At 61.4% G+C, this 26,689-nt stretch overlaps 1 protein-coding gene across 10 annotated transcripts; it reads left to right on the top strand.

The window, feature by feature from the left end:
- The first annotated feature begins 32 nt into the window (after nt 1-32).
- On the top strand, nt 33-26,007 carry EPS8L2 (EPS8 like 2). Of its 10 annotated transcripts, XR_007156119.1 has the most exons (23): nt 318-417; nt 2,818-2,924; nt 3,009-3,064; nt 3,836-3,900; nt 11,220-11,381; nt 11,964-12,113; nt 12,181-12,260; nt 12,347-12,489; nt 12,566-12,636; nt 12,803-12,929; nt 13,127-13,215; nt 13,418-13,492; nt 13,705-13,853; nt 13,973-14,105; nt 14,263-14,375; nt 15,602-15,707; nt 16,378-16,491; nt 16,891-16,963; nt 17,120-17,300; nt 17,401-17,533; nt 17,670-18,265; nt 20,502-20,692; nt 20,797-22,808. XR_007156119.1 is itself a non-coding variant. In XM_047876990.1 (22 exons), the coding sequence occupies exons 2-21, from the start codon at nt 2,881-2,883 to the stop codon at nt 17,751-17,753; spliced, it is 2,148 nt and encodes a 715-aa protein (XP_047732946.1). In that variant the 5' UTR covers nt 318-417; nt 2,818-2,880; the 3' UTR covers nt 17,754-17,777; nt 25,097-26,007. The 10 variants fall into 10 exon arrangements, 7 of the variants coding, with proteins under 7 accessions (XP_047732947.1, XP_047732948.1, XP_047732950.1 ...); XR_007156118.1 differs by having other exon boundaries at nt 20,502-22,808; XR_007156120.1 differs by lacking the exons at nt 20,502-20,692; nt 20,797-22,808 and adding an exon at nt 18,371-18,608.
- The last annotated feature ends 682 nt before the right edge of the window (nt 26,008-26,689 follow it).

Raw genomic sequence — 26,689 nt, 5'->3', positions numbered from 1 at the left:
GGGGGTGGATGTGGGGGGCCGAGCGCGGGGAGCCCCGGGGGGCGGGGCCGAGCCGGAGAGGCGGGGCGTCCTCGTCCTGTCCCCACCCCTCCCCCCGCACCCGGCGGCTCCCGGGTCTCTAACCTGCCGCTCGGGTTCCTCCTCGCGGCCCCGCCCCGGCCCGGCCCAGCCGCGCCGTCCCTCCCGCTGCCCGAGCCTGGGCGCCGAGGCGAGGAGACGACAGACGTGCGGACGGACGCGCGAACCAGGGCACCCACCGGCGGCGCGGGCACGGGGCCGGGAGCAGCAGGTGAGCGCCCCCACGGTTTCCCACCCAGCGCACCCCGACCTGCCGGGCAGCCGCCGGCGCTTTGGCCAAGGAGCGACCCAGGAGCCCCGCGAACGGACGGCGGTCCTGCTGGGCCTCAGTTTCCCCAGGTAGCCAGGAAACTGGAGGCTCTGGCCTGAGTCCTTGGGCCGGGCGGGGGCGCCAGGGGCAACGGGGTGCGAGAGCGCTGAGCCGAACCCGCGGCCAAGGAGCCCGGTGCCGTTGCGGCCTGGTCTGCCCCGCCTGGTCCTGGGGCGGCGGCGGTGACCTGAGTCAGCCGGCCCCCTCCCAGCCCCGGGCTTGGCGGGGCGGGGGGGGGGGGGGGGGGGGGAGACCCCTTCCTCCCCAAACCCCCCCCTTCCACGGGACAGGCTGGGCCTCCTTGGCGGCCAGACACCAGACAGAGGTGAGCCAGTGGCTCTCTGTTTGTCAGGTCAGGAGGCACTTCCTGGGTGTCTGAGCGAGAAGGAAACATCAGGCTAGGGTCAGGCTCTGGGTCAAGGGGTGTGGGAGTTTCAGGGAGGAGGAGGCTGGGTGCTGTGTTGCAGGGGCCTGCCGGTGCCCCGCCTGAGGCTACCCTGGGTCCCTCCTCCCTGGGCCAGGCTGGCCTGGGGTGGTCCCTGTGCATGAAGGTGTCCCTGGTGGCAGGGGAGGAGGGTAGGCAGGCTTGAGGTGCTTCTCGGGCGCACCCACAAACCACCTCTGCCCCCACTCCAGGTGGAGGTGGCCCCAGCAGCGCTGGGAGCCGGGGCCCAGCTGGTGACGTCTCTCCTTCCCCACCTCTGCACTCTCCCCCCACCCCCCCAGGGCCCTGCCCAGGCCTCTCCTGATGCCTGCCTAGAACGGGCCTCAGTGGCTCGTCACTCCCCTGGCCCTGTCTGTTGGGTCCTCTGTGCCTGCCTCCCCAGTGAGCCTTAAGCCCACTCCTCCCCCACTCAGGCTTCCCAGGCCTGTCCCTGCTTACCAACCTGGTTGGGCCCTCCCCAGCCTGTAGCTCCCAGACCCCAGCACAGCCAGTGCCTGGGGGGTCCCCCGTTCCAGGGCTCCGCCCAGCTTCCTCTGGGCTTTAAGCCGACTCCTCCCCAAGGTCACTCGGCCTGCCTGCGCGAGCTGGAATTTGAACTTGGGGCTGGTGCCTCCACCCTCCCTGCCCTGCTCGGGCCTCCTCCACGGCCCAGCCAGGCACCCTGCTTGGCCTTCCCTTTGCACCCGGAAAATGGCCGCAGTAAAACCAAAGTGCAGCCTGGGCCCCAGGTGTTGTCCGGTTCCCTTGGGGTTGCCCAGCTCCCCTGCCCCGGTCAGCTGACTGGAATGGGCCCGTAGGCGGCCCCTCCCCCAGCTGCTCCCCAACCCAGATGCCAGCTCCTGGACTCAGCTCTTTGGCTGGCCCTGCCGAGGCCCCCCGCCGCCCTGCTCCAGGGAGGTGAAGGCCACAGTGTTCCCAGCCTAGGCTCCCCAAGGAGAAGGGCCATGTGTCAACCTGTGCTTGTCTGTGTGTGCCCAGAGGCCTGGATTTTGCCCAGGTGTGTGTGTACCTGGACACACGTGCCCAGTGCCCTTGGCTCAGCCCATCAGGAATCCCATTAAGCAAACACTTGGCTCACTCACTGAGGTCATGAGCATTCCGGACATTCTCCACGGGCAGATGGTCAGAGGAATCTGACCAAGCCCCTACTCCCACCCATCCTGAGAGAGCCAGGACCCTCAGTGGCACATGGGAAGGGGTGATCCGAAGCCCCCAGACCCCTCACACCTCCTGGAAGCCCTCCTCGTAGGTGGGACCTGATCAAACCAGAAAGTCCTAGGGTGCTCCCCACCCCCAGGTACCAGCACTCCTGGCCTATGAGTACCCACTCCAGCAGACCCCCAATACTGAACCCCCCACAGAGGCACAGTCTTGTCAGAGGTCCCCATGGGGCACAGACACCATAGGACATGTTAGCCTGGCCCAGGGATACCAGGCTCTGCTCACCCCCCTGAGGGTAGGCTCCCTCTGGACTGGGTTCTGGGTCCTCAGGGCCACACCTTCCCCCCAACCCCATCCCAGACTCAGTCTCATCCTGTGCTGCTGTCCTCTCATGTTGGCTCCCACCTGATTCAGGGCCTTTGAACATGCATTCCCTCTGCTCGGAAGGTGGTTCCTCCCCCAGTCCCGTCTCAGAATCACCAGGGCACTGTCCTTGCAGCCCCACGCCAGATAGCCTCGGGAGTGGGACCCCTCTACTGGCCCGCCCTGGGGCTCCCTGTGGAGGACCGAGGGTCTGGAGTGAGATAGGGGCACACGTCTGACAGCTGGGACATGGGCTGGGAGGTCCTGCCACATCCAGGAGGCAGGGCTCCGCTCCCTGAGGACACCCCGCCCAAGCACACTGGGGAATCTGGCCAGGACGCCAGGGCTGCAGCCTCTGGACCTGCGGTGGGTGGAGCAGGAGACCAAGCCGCGCCCTGGGAGCCCTGAAGCCACTGACCAGGCCCCAGTGAGGTGTCAGCTCGGCTACCCTGTCCACTAGGCCTTGGGCCCAGGCCGCACAGGCCTCCATCACCCCCCATCGCCAGCCACGACCGAGGACGCCATGAGCCAGCTGGGGTCCGTGAGCTGCTGCCCCGGTGCTGCCAAGTGAGTCCCCACCCCCACCTGCGGAGCAGTCCCCAGGGAGGGGCGCGGTGTGGGCCTCGCCCTCACGGCGCCCCTCCCCTGCAGCGGCAGCCTGGGCCGGTCGGACGGTGTGGCCAAGATGAGTGCCAAGGACCTGTTTGGTGAGTGAGTCTCCTGGACAGACGTGACCGTGGGGTTTCGCCCACTCCCCTCCCCCCAGGCTGTGCTGGGGCTGGGGCACCAGGGGAGAGGCACGTGAGCCCTGGGTGCCCGAAGGAGGCCCCCGGACCCTAATTAAGCAACAGCTAGCTGCTCAGGCCCCTCCCTCCCTCACCGTAAGGAGAGAGGCCTTTACTAATAATTCAGGAACCATCAATATTGATTCGGCCGCCCTCCTCGCTGCAACCAGATAGCCCAGGGGGGCGGGGTTCAGGCTGGGTGGAGCGCCAGGTGTCTGCTCCGCGGGGGCGGGGCCTGGCCAGCCAGGACCTCCCCCGACTCTGCCCCTCCCCGCAGACACACACTTGTGCCTTTGGACTCGGTGCCCTGTCTGGAAAGTCAGGAGCGCCAGGGAGGGGCCGGGAGATGTTGGCAGGCAGCTCTGGGAGTTGGGGGAAGCCCTGGATTGGACCCCTTCCCAGGAAGGTTGGCAAGGGGCCTCCATGGGAGGAGTTGTTGAGACTCCTGCACCCCTCAAGGACAGACCCCTATCACTGCTCTGAGCTGGGGGTCCTTTCCTAGGCAGGGACCATCCTGGGGGGGGGGGGGGGAGGGGCTCACTCACATCTCATACCCTTGAGTCCTTTCTGGTGGCAGCACCCCTCGCCTCCATTTGGCCCTCCCTGTGGCCCAACCTGGGAGTCCAATCCCACCTGAACTAGGGGCTGTGGGTCCTGCCCTCTGGGGTGAGTGACCGGTGGCTCCCTGCTCAGAACAGAGGAAGAAGTACTCCAACTCCAACATCATCATGCATGAGACCTCCCAGTACCATGTCCAGGTGAGGCCAGCCCCTGAGGAGCACTCCGGTCCCTGGGCAGGTGTGGGAACTGAGGCACAGAGGGAAGGGGTCAGCCCAGCTCCTGACACCCACAGCGGGCAGCCAGAGCCAAGGACTGCCCCACGCCTGTCCTCCAGTCCTGGAAAGGTGACAGTCTGGGGGACACAGGAGCCCTGGAGCTATGTCAGGGGACAGGAGATGCCGGTGGCCAACACAGGCCAGGCAGGGATAAGCCTCGGGTGCTGTTTGGCAACGCTCGGATGGGAAAACCCGCTGGAGGGAAACTGGCCATCCTGGCCCCCAAACAAGGAACTAAATTAGGAGGCATTAGGTGGGACAAAGACACACTTCCTGAGCTTCTGCAGAGAAAGCCTGGCATGGCCAGTTCTGATGGGCTCAGCGAGAGTCCAGACTGGTTAACTGAACTTAAGACCAGCTGCCAGCTCAGGAAGGTTTTTACTCTAGGTCAGTGTTGATTCACACTTAGAACTCCGGAAATATGTTTTTTAAGTGACCTTCCTGGTTCCTAGCCACTGTCCAAACCTGTAGGGCAACAGGGCTGAGAATGGCTGAGAAGGGAGGAAGGGGGGGGGGGGCTTGGACCAGGAAGGGGGGCCCTGGACCAGGAAGCAGGGCTTGGACCAGGAAGGGGGGCCCTGGACCAGGAAGGAAGAGCTTGGGCCAGGAAGGGGGGCCCTGGACCAGCAAGATGAAGACCCCCACACGCACATAGAACCCCCTCACACCCACAGAAGCCGGGCGTGTCACTACTTTCTGAGCCTCAGGTTCCTGGTCTATACAATGGGTCTGCAGAGACATTGGGAGTCCCTAGGTTCTTGAATTGGGCTGTGTTGAGGGAGCAGCCCTCCCTGCCAGGCTGGTGGCTGCTGCTGGCTCAGGGCCCAAGGGCAGAGTACCTAGTGAGGACAGGTCAGCGCGTCCCCTTCCTTCCCAGGCAGCTCAGCCGCCTCTCTCGGGGTCGTGGGGACTTTGCCGTCCTTGGTGAGCAATCATCTATGCCACTGGGGACTCCCAGCCCTTCTGGACTTTGGTCCAAGCTAGCCTGTGGAAAGACCCCAGCCCAGGGGCACCCCTCCTGCCCACCCAGCAGTCAGCAAGGCTGGGGGAGTGAGTGGTCCGGCCTGGCCCTCCCAGACGAGAAAGCCAAGGCACAGAGAGAGGGTGGGAGGTGGGGGCAAGATCAGACCCACCCTGGCAGTGGGGGGCTGCTCAAGCCTCTAAGTTAGCGTACAGTGACGCTGAGGGGGGCGGGGGGCGGTTCTGTCACAGTCAGTGCCACCGTGGTCAGGACACAACAGCTCCATTACCCCAAAGCTCAGTCATGCTGACCCCGGTGGTCAGTCTTCCTCTTTGTCAACAACACTGCTCTCCTACATCCCTGAAGCTTTACTTTTTGGAGAATCCCTCCCTTCCCATAACTGAATTCATATAGCTTATAACACTTTGTTCTGCTCAGTAAACTTATTTCAAGAAAGCGCACGTGTAGAACAAGTCTGTGCCGTAGGCTGCAGTGGCGGGGGGGGGGGCATCTCCACCAGCCGTGCCCCACCCCTGGGGACCCTTCCTATGGTCCGTTCTGTCCACCTGCGTGTACACATCCGCCTTCTGGACCGCGAGGAGTCGTTTGCGCACATCGTCAGGTGTGTGGATGAGAAATATTTTCTCCCAGTCTGGCTTGTGGATTTGACCTGTCTTTCGAGGAGCGGAAGTGTTTAATTTTGATGATATCCAACCATATCCACTTTTTCTTATGGTCAGGACCGTTTTCTTGGGTTTTTGTTTTTTTTTTTTTTTGGAGGGTGGGGAGTGGTCATTGCCTGACCCAAGGCTCTGAAGATCTCTTCCTGTGTTTTCTTCTAGAAACTCCAGAGTGGAGGCTTTTACACTCAGGTCTATGATCCATTTGAAATTAGTTTTTGGGTATGAGACTTAAGGCTAAGTTTTTCCCTGTAGCAAATGTGCAGCCATACTGAGAAGACTGTCCTCCTCCCGGAGGTTGACTTGCTTGGTGCCCTTGTCAAGAAGTGTTTAGCTGAATGTGGACAGATCTGTCCACGGACCCCTTTGCCTCACGGTCTCTCACTTGCAGCAGCAGCTGTATTATCAATCTTGAAATCAGGCAACGTGAGCCCTCCAACTTTATCTTTTCCTCAACATGTTCTCGACTTTTCCAAGATCTTTGTGCTTGCTTTTACCTTTGAGAATCAAACTGTCCATTTCAATCCCCCGCCCGCAGAAAAGCCCGCTAGAGTTTTCACCGGCATTGAGTCAAACCTCTGGATCCACGTAGCGCGAATTGACATCTAAATGATCCCGAGTCTTTCCCGCCTGTGGACGCGGGATCTCGTCCCGTATCAGTGGCTTCTCCGACTTCTCTCGGAGCGTTTGTTGTTTCCACCGCCGAGGACTTGCGTGTCTTTTGTTAAAACACTCCTCGGGGGGCGCCTGGGTGGCGCAGTCGGTTGAGCGTCCGACTTCAGCCAGGTCACGATCTCGCGGTCCGTGAGTTCGAGCCCCGCGTCGGGCTCTGGGCTGATGGCTCAGAGCCTGGAGCCTGTTTCCGATTCTGTGTCTCCCTCTCTCTCTGCCCCTCCCCCGTTCATGCTCTGTCTCTCTCTGTCCCAAAAATAAATAAACATTGAAAAAAAAAAATTAAAAAAAAAAAAACAAAAAAAACACTCCTCGGGTATTTGGCTTGTCGACACTGTTGTAAATGGTACTGGTTTTTCTTTTAAAGCCATTTTCCAATTGGCTGTGGCTGGCGCACGGAGGAACCTTTGAACTTGTGTGCGGGGACTGAGTGTGCTGAGACGCTGAATTCACTTACTTGCTTTAGTGATTTGCTTGTAGATCCTTCGAATTTACTCTGTATACAGTCAGGTTGTCTGAAATACAGCGCCTAATACCTCATTCGGAGCCACGTTACTTTTCGCGCCTCATCGCCCCGGCCAGGATCACCAGCACAGTACTGAGTAAAAGTAGCAGAGCAGACTTCTTTGCCCTGTGTCCGATTTCAGAAGAAAAGACCCAGGATTTCCCCATTGTACGTGCTATATTTTTGTAGATACGTCTTATTACCGAGGAAGCTCTTTTCCGTTCTTTGTTTGCTGAGAACTTTCATCGTGGAAGGTGTTGAACTTTGTCAAATGCTGTCTCTGAATCTACAGAGATGTATTCACTACTGTTAACGGAAGTCAGTCACACTGATAGGATTTTTTCGAATGTTGAACCGACCTCGCGTTTCCGGGACAGACTTCATGTGTGCGTGTGTGTTATTCTTTTTATGTGTTGATGCACGGATTCGCTAATATTTTGTTTTTGCGTTAATGTTTTGTTAGAGAGGTTGGTCTGTAATTTTTCTTTTACTGCAAAGCCTTGACAGGTTTTGGTGTTAGAATTATGGTGGCCTTAGAAAAGTGAGTGAGAAAGTATTCCCTCCTCCTTGGTTTTCGGAAAGAATTTGTGAAAGATTGTTTTTATCTCTTGCTTAAGTATTTGATAGGATTCACTTATGAGGCCCTCTAAATGCAAGGTTTTTCTTTGTGGGAAAGAAAGGTTATATATATGAATATATTTTTTAACGTTTATTTATTTTTGGGACAGAGAGAGACAGAGCATGAACGGGGGAGGGGCAGAGAGAGAGGGAGACACAGAATCGGAAACAGGCTCCAGGCTCTGAGCTGTCAGCACAGAGCCCGACGCGGGGCTCGAACTCACGGACCGCGAGATCGTGACCTGGCTGAAGTCGGACGCTTAACCGACTGCGCCACCCAGGCGCCCCTGAATATATTTTTTAAAGAGCATGAGAGTACATGCTCTAGATAGATTTTTAAAAATTTTTTAAATCTTTATTTATTTTTGAGAGAGAGACAGAGTGAGAGCAGGGGAGGAACAGAGAGAGAGGGAGACACAGAATCCGAAGCAGGCTCCAGGCTCCAAGCTGTCAGCACAGAGCCCGACGCGGGGCTTGAACTCACAGACTGTGAGAGCATGACCTGAGCCAAAGTCGGATGCTTAACCGACTGAGCCACTCAGGTGCCCCAGATTTTTTTTTTTTTTTACAGAGTGAGAGAGTTCGAACATGAGAGCAGAGCAGGGGCAGAGAGAGAGAGGGAGAGAGAGAATCCCAAGCAGGCTCCAAGATGTCAGTGAAGAGGCCAGTGCAGGGCTCGATCCTATGACCTTGGGATCATGACCTGAGCCAAAATCAAGAGTTGGACACTTAACTGAACCACACAGATGCTCCTTTTTTATTTTTGGTTATTCATAATTTGTGTTTTCTCTTCCCCCGCCCCTTGATCAATCTTGCTAGGGTTTATCACTTTCATTAATCTTTTCAGAACCAAATTTGGGCTTTGTTGATTTTTCTCTATTGTTCGTTTACTACTTTGTTGGTTTCTGCTCTTAATTTCCTTCCTTCCACTTACTCTGGGTTTTATTTGTCCTTTTCTAGTTTCTTAAAGGAAATGCTTATATCACTGATATTAAATATTTCTTCTTTTTGAACGTTTATTTATTTATTTTAATGTTTATTTATTTTTGAGAGAGGGAGAAAGAGCACAAGCTGGGGAAGGGCAGAGAGAGAGGGAGACACAGAATCCAAAGCAGGCTCCGGGCTCTAAGCCATCAGCACAGAGCCTGACATGGGGCTCGAACCCACGGAGCACGAGATCATAACCTGAGCTGAAGTCAAACATTTGACTGAGCCACCCAGGCGCTCCAATGTTTATTTATTTTTGAGAGAGAGAGAGAGAGAGAGAGAGAGAGAGAGAGAGAGAGAAAGAGCATATGCAAGGCGGAGGAGGGACAGAGAGAGAGGGGGCGAGGGCAGAGGGTCCGAAGCAGGCTCCGTGCTGACGGCAGCCAGCCCGACTCGGGGATCGAACTGACAAACTGTGAGATCATGACCTGAGCCGAGGTCAGATGCTCAACCAACCGAGCCCTCCAGGTGCCCCAAACATCCCTGCTTTCCTAATATTCATTTACAGCTGTACGTCCCCCTCCATGAACTCCTTTAGCGAAATCCTGCAAGTCTGATGCCCATGCCTTTATTGTCATTCAGTTCGGAACATCTTCTGCCTGTCCCTGGGGACCGTGTGAGCATTTGCAGCTACAAAAGCCCCCGCCCGCTGCTCGCGCTGCATCTCTACGTTGTGCTGTGCTGTGTTTTCGTTTTCGTTTGTCTCTCGAGTATTTTCTTATTTCTCTCGTGCCTTCGTTCACCCATCGGTTGTTATGTAGGAGCGTGTTGCTGAATTTCCAATCATTTGAGGGTTTTCTAGTTATCAAATGGTACTGATTTTTTATTTCACCACCACGATGGTCAGAGAGCGCACTGTGCGGGGTTTCCATCAAAATGCTAGACTTGTTTTGCGGCCGCGTGCGTGGCTTTATTTGGTTTGGTTGTGCGGGTTTTGCTAACAGCGTGTGCTTTGGGCCTCACCCTGCCTCGCGCGGACGCCCAGCCTTGTGTCCCGCTGCCCACTGATCCCTCTGACTGCTGCTGATGCTCACGTAGGTTGGGACCACCCTTTCTTGTCACACTCAGTGCTGCAGGGAGCAGCCTGGTTTCCGTGCCACGTTGCACACGTGTTCAGGTTATCTGAGTTGTGACAAGGGGCTGCGTTCGCCTTTCCAGGTGTCCTGGGCTTCTTCCCAGAGCACCTGGCGCATGCAGGGTGGGGATCCCACTTCTGCACAGTTAACCTGCGCATGTGACCCGCAAGGACCCGTCAGTGCTGGGCAATAGAAGAGGTAAAACAGTGCACCTGGGGGGCTCAGTCGGTCACGCATCCGACTCTCGATTTTGGCTCAGGTCATGATCTGATGGTCTGTGAGTTCGAGCCTCACGTCCAGCTCTGCTTGGGATTTCTCTCTTCTCTCCCTCTCTCCAAATAGATACACTTGGAGAAAAAAAAATTAAAACGTTCAGCAGTCGATTCATTTCAGAATTAGTAGTGTCAGACTTGCACTCACGATTATTTTATTGAGATTATATGCAGTCTCCTATATTAAAAAGTTAGTTATGTTGGTTTTCCTGGAGACTCTCGGTTCGTGTCTTTTGCCAATTTTTCTACCGGGGTGTTACTATTTTACTTAGTCACAGATCTTTTTCATTCGTGTATTCATTTATCATCGGTATTCTTAATAACTTTGCTTAACAAAGTAGAGCCTTGAACAAGTAAGAGCTGTCACTGTAATGCATAGTGGTCTTTATAAATATTAAGAAAACTAGCCTTCACTATATCTATTACATCTGTTTTTCCCAATTTTTTTTTTTTTACTTCGTATATGGTTGTTTGTTTGTTTGTTTGTTTGTTTTTCCCAAGCAGATTAAGTCACATTTTTCGGTCTTTTCTTCTGGGCATCTGGATTTTCTTCCTTGCTTAGGGAAGTCCCTCTGTGAAGAAGGCCTTTCTGAGATCTTCAGGAATCATCCAGTATTTTCTTCTAGCACTTTTGTAGCTGGGTCTTGACTGCCTAGAATTTAATATAGTGTTTCACCGACTGTCGAAGCATTGTTGACTGACTTCAGCGGTGGGACACATGGGGGAGTCTGGAGGGAGGAGGAGCCTGGGTCAGTCTTGGAGACAGAGGAAGGAGGAGGGTCCCTGGAAAGGGAGGGCTTGGCTGGCCAAGAGTCCCCAAGACCCACCCCACATGAGCTCCCCACATGGCCATTCCAGCATATTCACTGAGGGCCCACTGTGTGCCAGCCCCTGTCCCTGGCACTGGGGAGATAGCAGTGAACCCAGCAGCCAGAAAAGAAACAAAGGAGCACATCATGTTCAGCCTAATGTCGGATCGTGGTCAATAAAAACAAGGCAGGCCAGGAGCTGGAGTGATGCCGTGGCCAGGCAGGAACAGCAGGTCTGAGCAGAGCCCTGAAGGAAAAGAGAGCTGGAGAAGAGTAGGGGAGGCAAGGTGGGGACAGACCATGCAAAGGCCCTGCGGCGACCCTGAACCAGGTCTTCTGGGGAGCAGGGAGGCTAGCGTTCCTGGAGGCCAGCTACAGGAGATGGGGAAGGGTGAGGGATCGTCTGTGTAGGACTCCCAAGGGTTTTATGAGGGCATGTCCGCGGCCTCCACGGACATCCACGAAGGCAGAGCAGAGACCTCCCCTTAAGGTAGGGCTGTGTCTCTTCAGACCCCCCAGGGCAGGGGATGTCCGCCCCCCCCCCCACCCCAGGCTCCCAGAGTTGGGCATGACCCCTCAGGCCCCCGGGGTGCAACCCCTCGGCGCTGGTTCTGGGCGCTAGGAGGGCTCTCCCCAGAGTGACTCCCCCGCCCGTCCCCAGCACCTGGCCACGTTCATCATGGACAAGAGCGAGGCCATCGCGTCTGTGGAGGACGCCATCCGGAAACTGGTGCAGCTGAGCTCCAAGGAGAAGGTCTGGACACAGGAGATGCTGCTGCAGGTCAACGACCAGTCACTGCGGCTGCTGGACGTGGAGTCTCAGGTGCGGTGGCGGCAGGGCCGCAGGGACACGGCCCAGCCGCTCAGCGGGGCCTCCGGGCGGGGCGCGGGGGCTCCATCTGGGGGCGGAGCCTCCAGCGGGGCGGGGCCTGCATTGGGGGGCGGGGCTCCTGCGGGGGCGGGGCTCCTGCGGGGGCGGGGCAGGCTGAGTAGGGCGCGGGGCAGCAGGCAGGGCAGGGAGACCTGGGCGGGTCTGAGCATCCGGGGGAGCCGTGTCCCAACAGCAGCGCCTCGTCCACCCCTGGCAAGAGCCCGTCCGCCCGCCGTACCAACACAGGGCCTGGCTATGTCCGGGGGTCGGCGTGCCACGGCTGTGGCCACGGCCTGGCAGAGTCCGTGCCTGGGTCTGCGTCGGCGCCACGCCCCTCCTGTGTGCGCCTGTGTCCGCGGGCGCCCCCCACGGGCCGGGCTCGCCACTCACGCCCACGCCCCGGGCACCGCGCCCCCGCACCGCGCCCCCGGGGCTGGGAGCGCGCGTCCGCGGCGGTGCCCGCGCTCGAGTCACGAGTGGGGGTCGCGACCCTGAGGCACCGCTGAGCCCACACCCGAGCCCCCTGCCTCCCAGGAAGAGCTGGAGAACTTCCCGCTGCCCACCGTGCGGCACAGCCAGACGGTGCTGGACCAGCTGCGGTACCCGTCCGTGCTGCTGCTCGTGTGCCAGGACTCGGAGCAGAGCAAGCCCGACATCCACTTCTTCTACTGCGACGAGGTGGAGGTGAGGAGGGGGCGGTGGCCGGGGCGGGGGCGGGGTCCCGAGCCGGCCTGACGCCCCGTCCCGCCAGGCGGAGCTCGTGCACGAGGACATCGAGAGCGCGCTGGCCGACTGCCGTCTGGGGAAGAAGATGCGGCCGCAGACCCTGAAGTAGGTGGCGGTGGCGGAGCGCGGCGGCGGGGAGGGCCGGGTGTGCGGCGGGGCCGGGCTGAGCGGGCCTCTGCCCCCCACTGCAGGGGCCACCGGGAGAAGATCCGGCAGCGGCAGTCGGTCCTGCCCGCCCCCAAGGGCCCAGCCCCCATCCCCTTCCAGCGCCACGGCGGTGACTCTCCGTCCAGCAAGAACCGAGTGGGCCCGCCCGTGCCCCTCAGCGAGCCGAGTACGCGGGGGGCGCCGGAGGGAGCGGGAGGGGGCGGCCGCCGTCGGTGGCACCTGACTCTGCCTCCCGCGTCCAGGCTTCCGCCGTCGGGAGTCGCAGGACGAGGAGCCGCGGGCTGTGCTGGCCCAGAAGATAGAGAAGGAAACGGTGGGTCTCGCGGCCCGAGCCCCCATCAGGCGTGGGCCCCTCCGGCCAGCCCCCAGCCAGCAGCCACCTCCTCCCCGAGGCCAGGGACCAAGAGACAGTGCGTGGGACTGTCCCTGCAGCTGGTGGGGGCGCCTCACACTGACCCCTGCCTCCGCTCTGACCCCAGCAAATCCTCAACTGCGCCCTGGACGACATCGAGTGGTTCGTGGCTCGCCTGCAGAAGGCGGCCGAGGCTTTCAAACAGCTGAACCAGCGCAAGAGGGGGAAGAAGAAGGGGAAGAAGGGGCCAGCAGGTGCGGAGGGGGCGGGGTGGAGGCCGGAGGGGACAGCGGCCGGGGCTGGGGGCTGCCTGTGAGGCGGATGGAGAGTGGTCACGGGGACAGGTGGCTACTGGGCTGCAAGAGGTCCAGTCTGAGCAGGTGGCTGCCCGGTGGCTGCTGGGGGCAGTGACTGGGCCAGCCGGGTTCATAGGCGCTGCCCCACATTCCAGAGGGCGTCCTTACGCTCCGGGCACGGCCCCCCTCGGAGGCCGAGTTTGTTGACTGTTTCCAGAAAATCAAGCTGGCTATCAACCTGCTTGTGAGTACACTCACTCTTTGCCACCCTCTGTGCCGACATTGGGGGGTCCCGGGTCCTTGCCACCCCTTATCCCCAACGCCATCCCCCCGTCTGTCTGCCCCCACGTCCTGTTCCTCTGTGCCGACATTGGGGGGGGCCCGGGTCCTTGCCCCCCTTATCCCCAACGCCATCCCCCCGCCCATCCGTGTGCCCCCCGCCCCAGGCCAAGCTGCAGAAGCACATCCAGAACCCCAGCGCTGCGGAACTGGTGCACTTCCTCTTTGGACCGCTAGACCTGGTGCCTGGGGCTGGGGGGGGGGGGGGTGGGGAGCAGGGCCCCGGGGTGGTTTGCCCCTGGCTGAAGGTGGGGGGACGCAAGTGCCCACCTCGGGCAGGCAGCTGGGGCCACGCATCCACGCTGCGAGCGTGCTGGCCTGTGATGCCGCAAGTGAGCGAGCTGGGGTTGGGGGCCGGTGGGCAGGGCCCTCTCTGAACCCCACTGTGCCCCAGATCGTCAGCACCTGTGGGGGCCCAGACATCGCATGCTCCGTCACCAGCCCCATGCTCTCCCGCGACGCCGTGGGCTTCCTGCGAGGCCACCTAGTCCCCAAGGAGACGACGCTGTGGGAGTCACTGGGGGAGACATGGACGCGCCCCCGGTGCGTCAGCAGGCAGGGAGGGAGGGGAGGGGTGATGCAGGGCGTGGGGTGCGAACTTGGTGGGTGGGGTGGGCTCCAGTGGGTGGGCGTAGCTCACCCCCAGGACCTCCCACCCCCAGCTCTGAGTGGCCACGGGAGCCGCAGGTACCCCTCTACGTGCCCAAGTTCCACAGTGGCTGGGAGCCACCCCTGGATGTGCTGCAGGAGGCTCCCTGGGAAGTGGAGGGGCTGGCGTCTGCCCCAGATGACGAGGTCAGAGCACCCACAGCCCCCCACCCAGCGCCGCTGGCCATCTGCGTCCTCCACCAGTGCTCACCTCTTCAGCCCACCTCTGTCCACTGCCCTCACCACGCCTCCCTACCCCGGCCCTCACCCCATGCCAAGCCCAGGTGGTCCTTCTTCCCCACAGCCGACTCCAGTGAGCCGACTATCCTTCCGAAACTCCCCAAAACACAGCCTCGTACCTGAGCCCACACCTCCGGGGGACGTCCTCCCACCAGTCAGCTCCCCGCATGCTCACAGGTAAGTTCCTCTTAAAAACGAGAGTGTGGCACTCACTCCTAGAAATGCGGAGATTCTGACGTGAGTATGCTGCCACCAGGTGGCGGCAAATGTTTTGTTCGTGATGTTCAAAATAGCGTTTTTCCAAACTAGAACCAGGTTTTCCTTCTAACTTTAGAACATATCCCAAACTAGCCATAAACTCATCAGCCTGATCCATCATCCTTTTCTGCGTCTTCTCACGTGTGTTTCAGAATTACCGTTAGAAGTTTACTAAGGCGCCTAACTTAAGTGAGGTCGCCAATCCCTGTCACCTCGTTGGCACTGATTTAGGCTTAACCTCAGAGCCAGAGAGGAGACTGAAGGTCTGAGCTACGGACAGTCGTTCTCCCCCCCCCCCCCCCCCACACCCTTCAACAGACTCAGGGCCTGGGGGACTCCCCTCCCTTCCTCCCCCACCTCCTCCTTTCTGTTCCCACTCCTGGCCCCGGATCTGTCTGCGATGCTCGTCACCCTGCCAGATCCCAGGATTCGGTTTCAGGAGGGGAGGTGGCCGAAACCTGTACCTTAAACAAGCACGCCCCTCTCTGCTGCACACCGGCAGCTTGATGTCCTTGGTGCCCCGCCCAGGGCCACACTGGAAGACACATTTTCATCCTCTGATCTCCAGTCCGGCCAGTCCTGGCTCGGGAGCCACGTCAGCCTCGGCCCCCTCGCCTGCAGGGTGTCCCGAGGCCCACAGCTGTGTGAGGAGGAGGCTGCCCAGACTGACCAGGGGGTCAGCCCAGCCCAGGGGCAGCGACAGGCCAGCTCCTTGCTGTGGCCGGAACACCCTCGGTCAGGGCAGCCCCTCACCCCACGCCCCTGCAGCTCGTGGGCAGTCCTCTGTGCCGTACCGACTGCCCCCCTCAGTGATCACCTGCTTCCAGGCGTGGCAGTGCCCTGTCATTTCTCGGGTACAGGTCTGGCTCTGGTTCCCCTGGGAGGCCGGGCCCGGAGACCCCTGAGATGGGCTGGGCTGGGGCAGGCCTTGTTGTGCCCACAGGCCCCGGCGTCCCACCCCGCTGCACGGCCCCCACCTCCGCGTGGGGCCCCAGGCGCTCTGGGGCTGTCACAGTTTCTGTTCCCGGCTGATGCGCCTCAGCCTGTCTCCTCTGCGACCTCAGAGAGCTGAACGGGAGCAGCACGCACCTGCGAAGCTGCTCCCCGGGCCCAGCCCTGGGCCTCAGCCCTCCTGTTCCACGCAGGGGCTACGAACCTGCACCGGCCATGGCCAAGTACGTCAGGATCCTCTATGATTTCACGGCCCGGAATGCCAACGAGCTGTCAGTGCTCAAGGACGAGGTCCTGGAGGTGAGCAGGGGCCTGCGCTGTGGGAGGGGGGGGGCGGGGGGGACCGCAGGCAGCAGCCAGGCTGCCTGATGCCGGCCCGTGGCACGTCTGTCCAACCCCGTCCCTGGGACCCCGACCCCCAGACTCCAGTCTGGGTCCACAGCCTGCCCGCCCCCCCCCCCCAAACAGCTTGGCTGAAAGGCTTCCAGGTCTTGGGTCTCTCAGAGGGGGCCCAGGGGCCCCTGTGCTCGGCTAGGCTGGGCTCATGCTGGAGGATGGGCCTTCCCTGTGCCCATCTGGGGGACCCTCCAACTCAGCCAGGGTTCGTCATTCACACCCAGCCCTGGAGCCCCCTTGAGGCCCCATCCATCTGGTGCCAGTCCTGAATCCAGGCCATCCAGTGGGGGACAGAAAGTGGAGCGGGCTGGCGGGGGGGGGGGGTGGTGATCTACATGCACAAGGCTAGAGGCACCTTGCAGGAGGCCGCTGCAGCGGAGTGGGGAGAGGTAGCCTCGTGGGTGGGATGAAAGGCTGGGCAAGGCGGGGGCTCCTAGGGGCGGCTCATGGCAGCCCCACAGGACTGGGGGGAGGCTGAGCTTAGAGACGCCTAGAACTCTCTCTGGCGCACCTGTAAAGAGGGGTTCCCGCACCCTGTGCTGGTGCCCGTGACGAGAGGAAGGGGTGCCCACAGGTGCTGGAAGATGGCCACCAGTGGTGGAAGCTTCGGAATCGCAGTGGCCAGGCCGGCTACGTGCCCTGCAGCATCCTGGACGAGACTCGGCTGGAGGACGTCCCCCCAGAGCAGGTGAGCGGGAGGAGGGGGACCTTGCTGTCGTGGAGGAGCGGGTGCAGCCACATCTCAGGAGAGACGCCCCCTCCCCCTATCCCACCCCCAACCCCCCCAAAACATCCCACCACCCCCACCCCCCACAAAACACCCCCGCCCCCCTCACCCCCACCACCCCCACCACCCCCTACCCCACACACCCCAGAAAACACCCCCCAGAAAACACTCCCACGCCCCCCACCCTCCACCCCCACATCCTTCACCCCCCCACCCCCATACCCCCCATGAAACACCCCCCACTGCCCCCCCAAACACCCCACCCCACCCCCTGCTCTGAGTCCTGGAGTCCTCCCTGCTGGCGGGGAGCTGAAGCTGGTGGCACCCCCACCCGCTCGCCTCTTTCCCCCACCCTTGCAGGCCAGTCTGAAATACTGGGGTCCTGCCAGCCCCACCCACAAGCTGCCCCCAAGCTTCGCAGGGAACAAAGAAGGTGAGAGGCGCTCTGCTGGGGGATGAGGGCCCGCGGACGGGTGCGGGTCCGGGGCCCGGGGTGCCCTGGGGGAGGCAGGAGGAGGAGGGCCCCGTCCAGTGTGGGGGAGCCCGGGATCAGCTCGGGTGGGGCCTGAGTGCAGGGCGCCCCCCGCAGAGCTGATCCACCACATGGACGAGGTCAACGACGAGCTCATCAAGAAGATTAGCAACATCAAAACGCAGCCGCAGCGGCACTTCCGCGTGGAGCGCAGCCAGCCCGTGGGCCTGCCGCTCACCTACGAGTCCGACCCCCACGAGGTCCGCGCCTGGCTGGAAGCCAAGGCCTTCAGCCCACGGTGAGCGGGGCCCGCAGGCGGGGCGGCGCGGGGGTGCGCGAGGCCTTCACCTGGGGGTGGGCCCGCCCTGACGCCCACCCCCCTCCCGCCCCCGGCCCAGGATCGTGGAGAACCTGGGCATTCTGACCGGAGCCCAGCTCTTCTCGCTCAACAAAGAGGAACTGAAGAAGGTGTGTGGGGAGGAGGGCATCCGCGTGTACAGCCAGCTCACCGTGCAGAAGGCGGTCCTGGAGGTGAGTGGGCGTCCCACGCCTCGCTCCCCGCCGCCGCCCCCCTACCCGTGCTCCTAGATCGCCTGCCGAGGGGGAGGCCGTGGGGCCCTGGCCTGCAGGGCCCTAGGCTGAGGCTGCCGCACCCCTCCCTCCCCAGAAGCGGCAAGGTGGCTCGGAGCTGGAGGAACTCATGAGCAGGTTTCATTCCAAGAACCAGAGGAGAGTGGAGGAGGACAGCTAGAGCCGGCCGGCAGGGCCCACCCCAGTGCGTGGAGGGTTATTTTTGGATGTGTGTATGTTTCGTATCATGGACGTGGAGTGGGGGACGGCTGGGGGCGCCTCACCTGCCTCATGGCACGTGGCCTGTCCTCAGGCTCCCCAGCACCTCGCCCCCCCCCCCCCCCCAGGCTGCCTGCCCCAAGGCCCTGTTCCGCCAAACTAGCCGCCTGGAGATGCCAGCCCCTCACGCACCTGCCCCTGAAGCCAGAGCCGTGGCCTTTCCAGCCCCGCCCCGCCCCCTTCCCGGCTTTCAGACCCACCCCCTCCCTGAGGCCACAGGACCCCCACGCGGCGGCCGGGACTTATCCTTTGTTCCCCCCCCCCCCTTCACATGGGGCTCCTCCTGGCGCTTGTGACCCTGGCTCCAACCTCGTGCCCCTGGCTGCTGCTTCTCACGTGCCTGTGGATGGGCTGTGGGCCAGAATGGCAGGAGGCCTCAGCCACCCTGGGCGCCGAGCGGCGCCTCGCCCCCAGGTATTGCCCACAGCACCCACCCAGCGCATCGCTCCCCAGAGGTGGCCGGGGGGGGGGGGTGGCTCCAGGCTCCACTGGGGCAGGGTGCGTGCTCCACCCTTTCAGGGAGCGGGGAGCCAGTTGGACTGGATATGCTCTCACCCACGCATGGCCTGCGACGCCCCCACCCCAACGCCGCTCCCCCAAGGCAGAGCCCCAGAAAGGAACTTTCTCTGACCGGGTCTCAGGCCAGGCTCACCCTGCGTGCTGTGTGGGTAGGGGGGTGAGTCTTGGAGCCCTGAACTCTGCAGAGATGACAGGTGACCAAGGTTCAAAGGCCGTGTCATTAAACCAGTTAAGTATGCTCGCAGCCAGTCTGTCTCCTGCGGGTGGGGATGGGGTCACTGTGGGCCTGGAGCGCCCCCCTGTAATGGCACCCTTTGTAAGAGCCACTGGGCAGAGGGCAGGCCATGGACATCCCAAGTGAGGCCACTCACCCCTGACTCCAAGGGGTGCGCCCAGGAGCCCCTCGCCTGCACACGTGTCCGAGCGGGCCTGGGGGATGTTTCTGGGAGGTGAGGGCCTGAGGGGGGGCCTGCCCATTCTGCTGGCCGTGACCCCCGACTCAGGCCGGGGGTCCAGAAGGCCCAAGCTCGGCCCCAAGCTGAGTGAGGGAGGCACCCTAGGGGAGGGCGTGGATGGACGGACATGGGACTGGGTTGGCCGTCAGCTGTGATGGCGTCAGCGCAGGAGTGGAGGGGTCCCTGAGCACACAGTGGGCTGAGCTCTGCACCCCAGGACACTTGACCGCAGGCCAGTGCCCACCTGAGCTCACATGGGCCCCACCCTCGGAGGAGGCCTCTGGCGCCCTCTGCTGGCAGCTCTGAGTGCTGTGGTGCTTGGCGTCCAGGGGGCACCCTAGTACCTGGCGGGATGGGGGGCATCTCCACCCGTGTTTCCCCCAAGCAGCTGGTGGACCAGTCCTGGGGTCTCTATGTGGCGGGCAGGACAACCGCAGGGGGCTCGGAGGCAGAGGTTGTACCTGTGGGGTTGGGGGACGGAGAGGGCTGTCGTCCGGTCTGGCGCTGAGCCCGGCCCCGCCCTCAGGCCTCAGAAGCCCCAACTCTCAGCTGGGACAGGCCATGTGGGGCCAAGTCTAGGCAGCAGGGCTGGGTCAGCAGGAGCTGGGACTGCCGTGCCCTCTGGCCCACCACCCAGCCTTGACCACTGGGGCCTCCTCACCCCAGGAGAGGAAGGTCCTCCCCCAGACCCGAGGCTGGGAGAGGAAGGTCGATCCTCCCAGGCAGAACCCGGGAGACGGGGAAATAGTACGCAGAAGGAAAAGGGATCAGATGGGGTGTCGGCTCTCCTTCCAGAAACCCACGGCTACCTTCAGTCCGGAGCCACCGGGAGGGATAGGCCTCTGACTGGACGCCCCCCCCCCCACAGCCCTATTTGGCTGAACCCCTCCTTTGGAGCAGTGGTGGGGACCCCGGCTCCCCCTGCTCCCAGTCCCCCCACTCGCCTGCCCCCTGCCCCCACCCAGCAGGGTTCTGCCTTCACCAGGATGGTACGGGCTTTGGGGGACACTGCCTTCGCGCTGGGGAGCGCAGTGATGGGCCCAGAGTCCCACAGCCATCAGGACAGCTGTGAGGAGTCACTGTGCTCTCTGCTCTGAGGGCACTGCTGTCCAGGGCTCCCAGACTGGGGATGTCCGAGCTCCGCCCTCCCTGGCCCCCTGGTGACCTCAGTGTCTGTGAAGTAGGCAAGGCTGAAGAACAAGGCACTGAGGGGCCAGGCCACTTGCCTAGGGCCCCGGAGCAGGGGAGGAGTCGCACTCCAAGGCGGTTTGGCCTGATTCGTGTCCCTAACCTCTCACCTCCTCGCCTCCCACACCGGACTGGCCAAGCAGGGAAGAGGAGGGTCTGGAGGGGTGGTGGGGACCACAGAGCGTCTGACCGTGGGCGGAGCCAGGAGCGGCACACTGGGCAAGGGGGGGTGGGCTGCCGGCCGGCATCCGCCCTGTGCCCGGCTACGCTGGAGCGAACGTCTCCTTAGACAACGCCCGTCTCTGTCTCGGGGACAGGCGCGTCTTTGTGGCCCTCCCGCGACCCGACCGGCGTGGCTCCCCTCTCCCCCTCCCCCACAGCTGATCTCACATCCCATGGCTGAGCCCGCACGGGGCGGCCAGGGGGTGGGCTGGGGAGGCTTCCCTGCCATTTAAAAAGAGGCTTTTCCTTTTCCTTCCTGCACGAAGCCCGGCGTCCAGATCTGCACAACCCACGCCGATGCCCCTCCTCTCCCCACGTTGCTTGAAGAGGACCTGTTTTGCGCTGAAACGCGCTCGTGCGTCGAGTGCTGGCTCCCCAAGATACCACCACGTGACTGTGGCTCGATCTCGAGCTACGGGGGCTCGCCTGCCTGTCGACACTTGGCGGGGTCTGAGGGGTGAGCGGGCGCGGTGGGGAACTGTGAGGTTTCAGGGTCTGGATTAAGCCAGGGTTTTTAGACGCTTGACGAGGACTGGGCAAACGCGAGACCTATTCCCTCAGGACTGGCGGGCGCGTCGAGGGTTGGAAGTGACCGGGGGGTCCACGCACCTGCTTGAGCCGCGGCCACCTCCGGGCCCCGGGGCCACCGCCTCAGGAGACCCCCAAAACAACATCTTCCCAGTGTTTCCTGCCTCGTGCCGCTGACGAGCTGTGTGCTGCGGGTGGTTCGGCGCCTGGTCTACCGGTGCTGTTGTTGAAGGAAGGATAAGCGCGTGCCTTTCCGTTTTCGTAGTTGTATTTTCTGCTATAGTAAACATCGGTAGAGGTAACCTACGTAAGCAACACTTCCCCGGGACCCTCGATAATTTTTGACTGTGCGAAAGGGTCCCGAGGCCCCGGTTTGAGACCGTTGACGTGGACTCCACAGGTGCACCCCTGCCGAGAAACAGGAGCCCGCGCTCGCGGTGGGAGATGGCCGAGCTGTGCGTGGGCAGCTGTGGGGGAGCCGCAAGTTCCCTCCCCCCCCACCCCGCCACCCCGCCACCCCGGAGCAGGTGCTCGAAGTGAGCCTGCGGAGAAAGGCAGAGGGAAGCGGCAAACGCAGGAAGCTGGCCAATGGCCGAGGTTGACGGGCGCGTGGACGGCCCCCCGGGGTCTGCGTGTCCCCCGGAGCGCGCCCCCTCCCCCCCCCACCCTCCGTGGCGGGCACATGGGGGAGGGGCGAGGGCCCCCTGCGGGTGTGGGGAGCAGGGGAGCGGCGTGTGGGTGCCACGGCAGGGCCAGGCAGGGGGAGAAACTGAATGCAGGTGCATGTGGGAGAGGGTGCTCAGTGAGGAAATGAGAGGGTGACAGTCACACCGTGCGAACGAAGCACGCGGATGAAAAGGGAAGAATCGAGATTCAGAAACGATACACCTCTTGCGAGAAGGCGAGTAAACCGAGTAAGCGGAGGCGCTGGAAGCGCTCCTCAGTGGCAGGAAATGGATCTGAAAGGGAAGCAACGTATAAATTAAAAAGAGCAGGAACAGGTTCAGACGACCAAATACTCGCCCTCCCGCCCATGACCTTGAGTCTGGCGGCCCGACCGCCAGAGTGACCGCTGTCCTGACAGGCGTGGGTCCTTCCGACCAGCGCGTTTCTGTCCTCACAACCTGCGTGCGTTGCCCCGAATGCCGTTGGCGGTCGCCGCTCGCGTCTTTAAGCAGGAAGTTTAAAAAGTGCAAGAGAGTTTTTAAGGCAAGCCTCACCTGCCCCCGCCCAAGGTCGCCAACAAGGACAAGCCAGCCGTGGGGAGGCACCCGTGGCTGCAAACAGGGGCCTCCCGCCACGGCCACGAGGGTGGGACGGGGTGCAGTGGCTCCGTCTACACCTGCGGGTGACACAGCCCGGGCGGAGCCGCCCAGCTAGGCCGCTCCCAGGTTCTTTTTATTTTGTAATTGTGATAAAATACACACAACATAGAAAGTACCGTCTTCACCGACTCTTAAGCGTGCAGCTCAGGGGCGCTAAGCACCTTCACGCCGTTGTGCGGCCGTCCCCACCCTCCGTCTCCAGAACTTTCCATCTCCCCCGACGGAAGCTCCGTCCCCGTGAAACACGGACCCCGGCCCCTCCCCCAGCCCCGGCGCCCACCGTCCATTCTCCGTCTCCGGGAACCTGGAGACTCCAGGGGCCTCGTGTGAGGGGATCACACGTGAGCATCACGTCCCCCGGGTCCACCCACGCTCCCCCCAGCGATGCTCCCACACCCAGTGCCTCTCCAGGCTAACCCCAGACCTGAGCTCTAGACCTCTAACCCTCCTGCTGCTCCCCTCGCACCTAAACAAGAGGGTGCCCCTGCCCCCCCACCCTTGACCTGCTCGCCCCCCCCCCCCACCTTCCCGCACAGCCAGCTCTACCAGCAGAGCTCTGCTTGCGGCCTCACCCACTGTCCCTGCCCCTGGGAACAGCGGTGCCCCCCCCCCCCCCCCGGTGTCAGTCTGACATGACACAGGGCCTGGAGAGATCCTGTATTTTTTTTGACATTTATTTATTGATTTTTGAGACAGAGCTGGAGCACCAGCAGGGGAGGGGCAGAGAGAGAGGGAGGCAGAGGATCCCAAGCAGCTCTGAGCTGTCAGCAGAGAGCCCGACGCAGGGCTGGAACCCACAGCCGGGAGATCATGACCTGAGCCAAGTCAGACTCTCAACCGACTGAGCCACCCAGGAGCCCCTAGACAGATCCTTTAAAACCTAAGTCCTGGGGCGCCTGACTGGTTCAGTCGGTGGAGCATGTGACTCTTGATCTTGGGGTCGTGAGTTTGAGCCCCACCTGGGGTGTAGAGATTACCTAAATAAATAAAACTCGAAAATAAATAAAAAGATAAAACCCAAGTCCTACCCCATCCCTCCACCCCCCCACCCCCTGCTGCCAATGCCCCGTGCTCCAAGCCCTCCGGGCTCTGACCCAGGTCCCTGTGGAGGGCGGGATGGTCTGCGATGCCCTGCTTGGCTCTCCTCCAGGCCCTGGAGCCTTTGCTCCGAGGCCAGCTTCTCAGCAAGGCCTCCCTGCTGCCCGTCCCCGCTCTGCACAGACCAATGGCCTCTGCCCCACGGGCTTCCTGGTCCCCACACCCAGTCGGCCCGCGCGGCAGATCCGCCGTGCTCCCGCTCAGCGCCCAGAGCGAGCTCAGCTCTTGCTGAAAGAGAGGACTCGGGACACTCTGCGTGAGGCGCCGTTTCACACGCACAGAGGCCTGTTCTGAAGCCGCCGTGGGCAGCCCGGCCCGCGACGCCTGGTATGTGGTTGCGCGTCATTGGCATCCATTCAGCCGCCCCTCTTCTTTCCTGCCACGGGCCCTGGGGCTGTCCTGGTCTGGCCACAGTCCTGGGGCCCCTCCCACGAATGCCGGGCTGTGTGGGCCGTCCACGGCTTCCAAGGCCTGCGGTGAGGCTGGACCTCCCAGGCCGGCCGGCCCCCCGCCCGCTGACCCCGCCTGATCTGTCCCCGGGGCTCCGTACACCAGGCACCTGGGTAGAGGTGCCAGCGAGGCTCCTGGGGGTCCCCTGCAGCCCGAGCGAGACGGCCCTGGGCGTCATCCCTGTCTTCTGCTGCACAGGCCTGCTGGATCAGGGCTTCGGGGTATGCCGGGGAGGGCTGAGCCAGGGCGGGCTGAGGCACAGGGGCCGGGCCCCTGGCCCCCACCCTAGCCCTCCTGGATGGGGCCAGAGCTGGCCAGCAGGCCTCCAGACGTTCCCCCAGACCCCCCAAGCTCCCCTCCTCACCCTCTGCTGCTATAACTCTGAGGCTTGGCTTCACCCCTTCACCCCCCTCCCCCCCTCCGCCAAAACTTACATTTCAAAGTCTGGCCCTTTAAGGCTACTGTCTGGGCTTCTGTCAGAACATCCGTGTGGCAATATAGTGACTTATGGGTCCCTCTGGGTTCTAGCCGCCACCCCCACCCCCCCCCCCTTCCTGAAGCACACACACACTGGGATCATGGAGTTGGAGCAAGGGAGCAAATACACCTTCACTGCCACTGTCCTTGCTCTTGGCCTCCCGCCAGGGGCACCATTGACTTTTCTGGGGCAGGGATCCAGCCGTCGAGGCCCAGCATCGGCTGCCTTTCCGGGGGGGATGGCTGGCCCAGAGAGCGGCCCAATTATCTGTGGGAAGGGAGGCCTGAGGTGCCCCTGGGAAGGCGTCCCCTGATGATTGTAAATGTCGGGTGATGATTCCAGGTTTTTAAAATTTTTTTTTTCAACGTTTATTTATTTTTGGGACAGAGAGAGACAGAGCATGAACGGGGGAAGGGCAGAGAGAGGGAGACACAGAATCGGAAACAGGCTCCAGGCTCTGAGCCATCAGCCCAGAGCCCGACGCGGGGCTCGAACCCACGGACCGCAAGATCGTGACCTGGCCGAAGTCAGATGCTCAACCGACTGCGCCCCCCAGGCGCCCCCCAGGTTTTTAACTGCAAAGTGGGATGACCATATTGAGGACAAAGGTTTACAGACCTACCTTCCTAAATGCGGGCGTGTGGTGAACACAGCAGCAAGGGGTGAGGCCCCCCGGGGGCTGCCGGAAGGCTGAGGGACGGGCACAGCCCCTTCCGTGCAAGGCTGGAGGAAATAGTCCCGGCCTTCCCTGAGTCAGTGTGATTAGCAGGTGCAAAGTCCACGGACCCTTCCCTCCTCTGCCCTGGCAGTCAGGCAGCCTCTGAGAGTGACTGAGGGCCAGGCCCCTCGGGATGTCCTCCTCTCTTGCTGACCCAGCGCCTCGTTCTGCATCTGCACGAAGGGCCCGTGAGAGCTCCCGCCTCCGGGGAATCGCACCAGGGGTTGGACCCGCACGCACACCCATCTCGTTCTCACCCCGCAGGCAGTAAACCGTGCCCAGCGTCTTGCTGGCCTCGGCCAAGGGAGGGCGAGCGCCAGCACAAGGACAGCCAGGGCGAGGTCTCCACAGGCGAACCAGCCGGTCCTTCCCCCGGAGCCGCAGATCGCCTTCACCCCCGGCCTTCCGCCTCCCAGGCCACAACGCGGGGCACGGGCCCTACACCGCTGCCACACCTTACTGACACGGCACCCGTTTTTCTGCATCTGCGAGACTGTCCCCTCTAGGCCGTCACATTCAGAACCAGCAGGCAGCTGCCAAACAGGGGCTGTTTCTGATGGTTCGTATTTTGTTTTGTTTTGCTGTAATTGTCTTTTTTTTTTTTTTTTTTTTTTGGTCTCACTTGATACAGTGAGGGAGATACAGAATCCGAAGTGTTTTGACAAATGTCTCCACTGAGTGTCCTCTGCCCCTTAAAGATCCAGGGCTGAGGTCCTCAGACACTCACATGCCGGGAAAGCGTCCTCGCTGCCCCACGGCTCCTGGCTCGGTGGGTCTGGGCGGGGAGAGAACGGACATGTTGAGGGTTCCTGGGACCTGTTGCTACTCACCTGCCCACACTCCTAAGCATCTGGGGCGAGTATTTCTATCGCACCAGAAAGCTCCCTTGTGGCCCTTCTGGTCAGCTCCAGCCTCCCCCAGAGGCAGCCCGCCTGTCCGTGAACTTCACACGCCGGAATCCTTGGCATGCATCCTTCAGTGTCTGGCTCCTTTCAGGCAGCACAGTGCCCCTGAGGGTTGTGCAGGGGCACTGCCGGGCTCACTAGCCCTTCCTGTCGTCGCAGGGTAGCATTTCCCTGCATGGGGCCACCAGCCTGTCCCCTTCTCCTGCTGGTGGATGTTGGGTTGTTTCCAGTTTGGGGCTGGAATAAAACTTCTATGATTATCTGTGTGCAGCTTGTTGCGTGGACGTGTTTTTATCTGAGGAGCAGAAGGCGGGTTCACGTGGTCAGTAGGTGCTGAATTTCATATGAGAAACCACGAAACTCTTCTCCCAACAGTTCATTCGCACCATGGTACATTCCAGAGCTCCACTCCTCCACGGCCTCCCCCGCGCTGGGGATTGCTGGCCTTTGGGTATTTTTGCCATTTGAGTAAGAGATTGGAGATATTTCCCTGTGGTTTTAATTTAATCAGCTTCTTCTGTGGCATGTCTTTCCTATTTTTGTATTTCCATGACGAGTGGAAGGTTCTTTCAACAAAGATTGACCAAGTAGAGAAAAATGACCCCTGACCTCTACCTCATAACATGCACAAAATCAATCCGAGATTCATCAAAGACTAACACGAAAGCCAGGGGCTCCTGGGTGGCTCATTCAGTTGAGCGTGACTTCAGCTCGGGTCACGATCTTGCAGTTTGTGGGTTCAAGCCCTGTGCTGTTCTCTGCACCGACAGTGTGGAGCCTGCTTGGGATTTTATCTTTCTCCCTCTCTCTCTGCCCTCCCCTGCTCATGCGCTCTCTCTCTCTCTCTCTCTCTCTCTCAAAATAAATAAACGTAAAAAAAAAACAAACTAATATGAAAGTCAAACTAAAACATCTCTAAAAGAAACCATCGGAAAGTGTTTTTGTCACTTGG

Source organism: Prionailurus viverrinus, chromosome D1, assembly GCF_022837055.1.
Source record: "Prionailurus viverrinus isolate Anna chromosome D1, UM_Priviv_1.0, whole genome shotgun sequence".
Taxonomy (NCBI): domain Eukaryota; kingdom Metazoa; phylum Chordata; class Mammalia; order Carnivora; family Felidae; genus Prionailurus; species Prionailurus viverrinus.
Note: the sequence above shows the minus strand (reverse complement) of the source record. Positions and strands in the feature narration are given on the sequence as shown.

Excerpts from the sequence above, each read along its gene's own strand:
- EPS8L2 (XM_047876990.1), top strand. The coding sequence starts at position 2,881 with ATGAGCCAGCTGGGGTCCGTGAGCTGCTGCCCCGGTGCTGCCAA. Across the intron at positions 12,490-12,565 it reads CGTGCCCCTCAGCGAGCCGA|GCTTCCGCCGTCGGGAGTCG; the intron begins GTACGCGGGGGG and ends TCCCGCGTCCAG. Across the intron at positions 13,854-13,972 it reads GAGACATGGACGCGCCCCCG|CTCTGAGTGGCCACGGGAGC; the intron begins GTGCGTCAGCAG and ends TCCCACCCCCAG.